The sequence below is a fragment of the Triticum dicoccoides genome, chromosome 3B, assembly GCF_002162155.2.
Source record: "Triticum dicoccoides isolate Atlit2015 ecotype Zavitan chromosome 3B, WEW_v2.0, whole genome shotgun sequence".
In the NCBI taxonomy this organism is placed as follows: domain Eukaryota; kingdom Viridiplantae; phylum Streptophyta; class Magnoliopsida; order Poales; family Poaceae; genus Triticum; species Triticum dicoccoides.
This window is the reverse complement of record NC_041385.1, coordinates 222647859-222655296: the sequence shown is the minus strand read 5'-3', so window position 1 is coordinate 222655296 and position 7438 is coordinate 222647859. Positions and strand designations below refer to the sequence as shown.

Here is a 7438-nt window from a genome sequence, read left to right as displayed (position 1 = left end):
GGTCGATAGTTTTATTCAGTGAACATCATCAATCAGCTCCAAATCATAGACAAAAACACATCGCCCACTTGTGCTGGGTAGATTCCGGGAGCCCCCTAGCAAATATAGAAGGAATAGCATCGCCACCTCCGGACATGCGTGTGCGATTCCACCCAGTAGCAAGCGAGCGGGGGGCGGGGCCCGCCGGCAGCGGGACGCCGCAGCAGATCCCCGTCCCACTTGTCCGCCCCCATTATCTTAATATTATTCTGGTCCACTACCCGCCACATCTCCCACCAGCCACATTTGATCCCCCCCTCCCCCACATATGGCACCCCAGCTCCCGCTGCCTCCCCTACTCCTCTCTCCGTCTCGTCGCCGCCTCCTCACCCGCCGCCGACGCCGACGCACCGCGCCAGCAGCCTGACGCGAGTTCCGGTGTGGTCACGCCAAGCGCCGTGCAGCATGGACATCGACCCTTCCTCGGTCTCCCACGCCGACGGCGGGGGCGACCTGTGGCCGTTCGACTCGCTCACCACGTCCCTCTTCTTCTCCTCCGTCTCCTCCTCCCCGCCGCTCCACCCGCTGCCCGTCGCTTCCTCCTCGTGGCTCACGCCGCCGTCTCCGCTCTGGCTCTTCGAGGACCGCCAGATGATGCCGATCGAGGCGGGCCCTGCGCCCGCCGCGGCGCCGGACAACACTGCCGCCGTCGCAGAGGAGGCCCAGCGAGCACGCTCCGGTAAGCCTTATCATACTTCACTTGGAACTAATCCTTGCTTCGTTTACTGCTCCCTGGATCGCACGGGATGTTTACATCGTGATTTTGTTCCTATCTCTGCTTTGGCCTGTCGATGGAATCTTTCCGCTCCAAAGCTGGAACAGAGGGGCAGCTGGAATCTTGCTGTTATTCTAGTCGTTAGCACGCTAGCCTTATCTTCTCTGTACGATCCGCGAAGTTTCCCAGCTTTGTGTTTGACTTTCTTGGGGGGCTCCTTTTGGCACGTTTCTCGGTTGCATAGGATTCGGCTCATAAATCTCTCGAAGAAATAGAATATTTCTACTACCTGTTAATCCAACAAGACGGATAAAATGTTGTACTAGTAAAGCTTTATTAGCTTTGTTGCAGTGATAGGCTTGCCGTGTTTAATTAGTGCGAACAAGCCTGGCTTTCCGTCTGAGTCTGACTACGTGGGGGTAATGCGTGCGTGCTTTCTTTTGCAAATGATTGGAAAATATTGGTTGGTAGCTTATTGGATTCCACTAGGAGATGGGGGTACTCGCCAATTACTGTATTACTATATATATGCATACAGAAAGGGTGTCATTTTTATGTTCAAAAAAAGAAGAAAGGGTGTCATTTTCTTGTGCTATTGTTGCCTGAGTCATTTACTTTACCCAGTGCTGTATACTGCCTTTTGCTATTGGTGGTGGTATGATGCCTCTAAAGTGATCTCGGGTATTTAGTACTAGATATACATTAGTGGTGGGGTATGACGCCACTGATAGACATACTGGATTGTATTCAAAGTTGAAGCTGTTGGATAAGGCCTTACTTTGTCTCATTACATTATTAGTAGTATTTACAAGGGAGACAATGATATGTACTTTGCCGTGCTAAATAAACTAGGACTTCTCCATTTCGTTGGTTGGTGTTTCAAGAAATGCACTTGGATATTGTTGATTTGTTTCACTTTACTGTAAGCATCGATGCATTGCAGTTAACAAACTATATGGCTCTCAGAAACATATTTTCCGTTTGTGAAATAGGTATCGCTCGACACATATTGACATTAGCGCAATGTGTTAGACTGAATGGATGATCATAGTAAAATGTATCTAATTTAAATGGCAATGGTATTCCTTTCTTATTTATGTTCTGGGCCGTATTTCCCTTACAATACTGCATTCTATTCTGCTAACTAGGGAATTCGGACACGCCAATTAAGAAGACCGAACGTCTCAACAACAAATGGCAATTTAACCTAGCTCTGCATGACGATAGCACGAACAGCTCATGCTTGTTCAAGGAGAAGCTGACTCATGCTCTCAGGTACTTCAAGGAGTCAACAGATCAACACCTGTTGGTCCAGGTTTGGGCGCCGGTTAAGAGTGGCGATCGCTATGTGCTTACTACATCAGGACAACCCTTTGTACTTGACCACCAGAGCATTGGGCTGCTTCAGTACAGGGCTGTATCCATGATGTACATGTTCTCAGTAGACGGAGATAATGCTGGGGAGCTTGGGTTACCTGGACGTGTCTACAAGCAAAAAGTGCCTGAGTGGACACCAAACGTGCAGTATTATAGCAGCACTGAGTACCCACGGCTTAACCATGCCATCAGTTACAATGTTCATGGTACCGTTGCCTTGCCTGTTTTTGATCCTTCTGTTCAATCATGTATTGCTGTCGTCGAACTTATAATGACATCGAAGAAGATAAACTATGCCGATGAGGTTGATAAAGTCTGCAAAGCTCTTGAGGTTTGTGTTTTCTTTTGATTGTGTTTCTTTTATGTCACATGAGCTTTCAGGGGACATTGCTGGACATCATATATTTATATTCTTAGTAATATTATTTGTGCTATATGCAGGCAGTAAATCTTAAAAGCACTGAGATATTGGAGCATCCAAATGTCCAGGTTAGCATCCAATCAACAAGAACAATTAATTTTGCTGTTTTTACTATGGGGGGTGATTTATGTGTTTCTGTATTGTGTACTCAGATTTGCAATGAAGGCCGTCAATCTGCCCTGGTGGAGATACTGGAGATCCTGACAGTCGTATGTGAAGAGCACAAGCTTCCATTAGCACAAACATGGGTTCCTTGCAAATATAGAAGTGTGTTGGCGCATGGTGGTGGTGTTAAGAAAAGTTGCTTGAGCTTTGATGGAAGTTGCATGGGGGAAGTCTGCATGTCAACCAGTGATGTGGCATTTCATGTGATTGATGCTCATATGTGGGGATTCCGAGATGCCTGTGTAGAACATCATCTACAGAAGGGACAGGGAGTTTCTGGCAAGGCGTTTATCTATCAAAGACCTTGCTTTTCAAAAGATATCAGTCAGTTTTGTAAGCTGGAGTACCCCCTTGTGCACTATGCTCGTATGTTTGGATTGGCTGGCTGCTTTGCTATATGTTTACAAAGTCCTTATACTGGTGATGATTATTATATGCTAGAGTTTTTCCTGCCACCCAGTTGTAAAGAGGAAGATGATCAAAATGCCTTGTTGGAGTCTATATTAGGTCTGATCAATCAGTGTCTCCGTAATCTGAAGGTAGCTGGTAATGGAGAATCCAACGAAGCTTCTCTTCAACTTAGTAATGTCATAATGATTGAAAGTGAAGATTTCAAGACAAATGTGCATTTTGAGAACTCTGAAGGTTTTCGTGAATCGCCCGAAGGTGAAACACATGGAGGAGCCCACGAGTTCGATAAAGTGAATAGTAAAGTATCAGAGGGACATTTGTTGGCTGATGATAACTCTCATAACAATGGCGTATCTGTCTCCAGGCCAAATGGTAGCGCGGCTTCTGATTCTTCATTGCTTCACAAAAATGGCAAACCCCCTGAAAGGAGACGGGGGAAAGCTGAAAAAACAATCAGCTTAGAAGTTCTTCAGCAATATTTTTCTGGAAGTCTGAAAAATGCAGCAAAAAGCCTTGGTGGTACGCTTCTAATATTTAGCCTTTTAAGTAAACAAATCCTTGGCTTTTCGAGTCTTAACTCTTTCTGATTGCTAAGATGGCCCCACTTACCTTGGGTTCAATTTGACAATCTAGTCCTCTTGAATATGGATATCAAACGAATTATCCAATTGGTAATCTGGTTTATGTTTGTTTCTTGTAGGGCTTAAATGGCAACAAAATGTTGCAGCATGCAGTGAGCTTATATGTTGCATCCATTTTTTCTTTTATTATTCTATTATTCAGAAAATATCATCTCAGTGTAGTTGGCATTTGGGGTTTTAGTTCCATTTTTCTTGTTGTCATGACACCATAGATGTGACACTTATTCCTGTTGAAGTCATGACACCATAGATGCGACACTTGTTCCTGTTGAATTCTAAAATTGCAGAACGTAGACTCAGTGGAAGGGTTCTGGGTTTTGGAATTGATTAGAAGACAGAGACCCTCCAGTTTAGCATTTAGACATGGTAGGGTGTAAAAAATGTTTTTGGCAACAAATAGGTTTTTCATGTGAAGCATAGCATGTCATATTGTCATTCTTTTTAGAGGTTGATGCTTTTTGTAGCTAACTGATACTCATATCACTTTGTGTCGACTAGCAGAACTTGGGAAGGGAAGGATGATGAACTGTTGATTGTTTCTTGAGATTGAAACTAGATCTATGTTTCTTTCTTCACTTTAGGTGAACTTGAACCATGTACATTATGTTGTTCAGGGTGCATTGATTCACATACATATTGAGTAGGCATCAATGGATGCATTGTCTTATTCACAGGCTAGCAGATTTTGTAGGCAAGCTCACACTAGTAAATGTGTACTATGGATTTGTATGGGTGGGTAGCTATACAATATACACAGTGCACCAATGGTATTTACGGAAAGCCCTGAAGTTCGCCAGTAAGTCAATTTAGTTAAGATTGAGGATGTTTTGTTTGACATGATTAAAACAAAGGCACAGACTATAGATAATAATAATAAATCTGACACCAGACATAGAACATCACAAGAACTGTCATCCTAGTGATATGTCAATCTTTTGTTTAAGTGGAAACAAAAAGGAATTTATCTTTCTTATATGTTGTGTAGCAAGGCACACAACGGGCTAAACACCCCCGGGAGGATGTCCAGGTGGAGTCAGCTTGGTTTGGGAAAAGATTAGAACTTAGATGACAAGAGATGACCCCTGGGAAGGAATAGATTTATTTCTCATTTCTTATCCTCTAATAATCGAGTACTACACCTTTAATAACTGGCAACTAGGGAAACAAACCTAAAGATCACTGATTATTATGGTGATAGATAACATGAGCTTATCTCCTTTGTGCCGCCGACCAGCCGTAGGACAATGGCCCACCTCCTATTGTTAGCCATGAAAATATGTATAGAAGCAACCTAGCAAAATGAATCTTGTTAATATGCCCACCTTCACCAGATATCACCAGCGGTCTAATTTGCTTATCGTAACCTTCTGAAGGAAACTAAGTCTGGGCTTGTGCATGAATCATGAATGTGTATTTTGTAAGCTGGCTTCCTTTATTTAAAAATCCTTTTTCCTTTGACCCATTTGCTTCTTCTGAATCTAAAAGAGAGTAGATGCATTGAACGTTTAATCTTGCAATGGTAATAACATTGTCGGGGTTCGACTGTTGGATATTGGCATTAGCTAATTATATTTTCGGTTTGACAGTGTGCCCCACAACCATGAAGCGCATCTGCAGGCAACATGGGATTTCTCGTTGGCCATCCCGAAAAATTAACAAGGTCAACCGGTCTCTCTCGAAGTTAAAGCAAGTAATTGAGTCTGTTCAAGGCTCAGACGCGGCATTTAACCTGACATCTATCACAGGCCCTCTCCCTACTATTCCTGTTGGCCCTTCATCAGATTCTTTCAATAAAGAGAAAGCAAGTGAAAGTAAAGCAGAACATTCAAATCGTGCTGTTGATGGTGACAGAGATTCATCTTTACAGAAATCACAGGAAAATGGTAGCCACTTTGGTGCACTCATGTCCCAGCAAGGATTTGCAGACACTGGGAACAATGTTCAACTTGAAGCAGACAAAGCTTCTCTCTCGAGAAGCTCATCGGGAGAAGGCAGCATAAATTCACGTACTTCGGAGGGCTCATGTCAGGGAAGTCCCACAAACCAGACGTTTGTTTGCCAGCCTATTGCTTCAATGTTCTTGGAACCACAAGAACCACAACTGAATCCGGAAGGGTTCACAAAAGAACCTTTCCAAGAACCAGAGCTACCACTTTCCAGGATGCTCATAGAGGATTCTGGTAGTTCCAAGGATTTGAAGAATCTCTTTGGTTCAGCAATTGGCCAACCAATGTTAGCCCCTCCCAGCAATTTTGGGCCAATGCGAAATTCGGGGACTGTGACGATAAAGGCGAGCTTTAAGGAAGACATTGTAAGGTTCCGTTTCCAGTGTTCTAGCAGCGTTATGGCTTTGAAAGATGAGGTTGCCAAAAGGCTGAGGATGGATGCTGGCATGTTTGATATCAAGTACCTTGACGATGATCACGAGTGGGTGAAGTTGGCGTGCAATGCGGACTTGGAAGAATGCATAGAAATCTCCCGGCATTCTGGTACCCATGTCATCAGGCTGTTGGTTAGCGACGTTGCGGCCCACATTGGTAGTTCCTGTGGAAGCTCCGGTTGATACCCAGATCAACATTTTTAACTTTTTCTTTTTTTATAATGGGTATGTACAAGTTGTTCCAGGAGGTCAGTTTTTACATGTTGTTAAGCTAGTTGTGTTGCTAGATAGCATTAGCAGCTTTACTGTGTTCGACTGAAGCACCAATTTTTTTCTTGTACGAATATGTGTAACGCTGCAAGATGTGCGTGTTGTCGATGATGTACATATTTAGCACGTGGTGCTGGAAGTCCTGGCGGTACAGTTAAAAACCGAAGTTGTTGTAATATGGCACTTTTGTTGTCCAGAAATTGAACAGTTTTGGAAGTTCGTTCCTTCTATTCACTTTCAGTTCCTCTTGGGTTTGAGCTTTTTGAGGCTTGCTTGGTTCATTGTCCCCTGTTGTGAAAAAGATAAATTCCGGAGGAAAATAGGTGTAATTTTCATCGTATTTTCAGCGACATAAACCTGAGCTATTTGCTGCTCTGATAGAATTATTGGTGCCCAAAATCCAGCTGCTAACTTTCAGGAGCTGTTGTTTGTATTGCATCACTCCTTTTGCAGAACAAACAAGAGAAATTTCCAGCCGGAGTATTTATTTCCTTTAATGCCACAAGTGCGCACTACTGGGAAAAACCTTATACACAGAATCTTAGCAGTAGCGTTGGATAAAACGAAGCGCTACTGCTACTTAGTAGTAGGGCGTGGCAGTAAAATGCGCTATTGCTATCCTGTTAGCAGTAGTGTGTTTTGGAAAAACGCGTTGCTACTAAGTTTGAACTGGGCGCACATGGCTAGCCCCACTTAGCAGCAGTGCGTATCCTTATCCAGCGCTACTGCTATGCTCCGTAGTAGTAGCGCTATTCTTCAATCCGCGATGCTACTAACCCTACCTTATCATCCCCGTGTGGCCGACCCTCTCACTCTCCCTCTCACTCACTCTCCCCCGCACCCCTCGTCGTCCGCCGCCGCCGTTGTTCCCAGACCACCGTCGTCGCCCGCCGCCGCGGACGCTCCACTGAGGTAGTCCCTCCATCCCTCCTCCCACCGCGCCCTCCTTCCTACTCCTCCGTTCGTCCCTCCTCCCTCCTCCTCCGGCCGCCCCCTCCTCCCTCCTCCTCCTTCAGCCG

General features: G+C 44.5%; 1 protein-coding gene across 1 annotated transcript; it reads left to right on the top strand.

Annotated features, from left to right (window-relative positions):
* Positions 1-284: 284 nt before the first annotated feature.
* LOC119275604 (protein NLP3-like) lies at positions 285-6653 on the top strand. The gene is made up of 5 exons (XM_037556473.1): positions 285-718; positions 1903-2462; positions 2573-2620; positions 2705-3647; positions 5356-6653. The coding sequence occupies exons 1-5, from the start codon at positions 445-447 to the stop codon at positions 6330-6332; spliced, it is 2802 nt and encodes a 933-aa protein (XP_037412370.1). The 5' UTR covers positions 285-444; the 3' UTR covers positions 6333-6653.
* Positions 6654-7438: the final 785 nt, after the last annotated feature.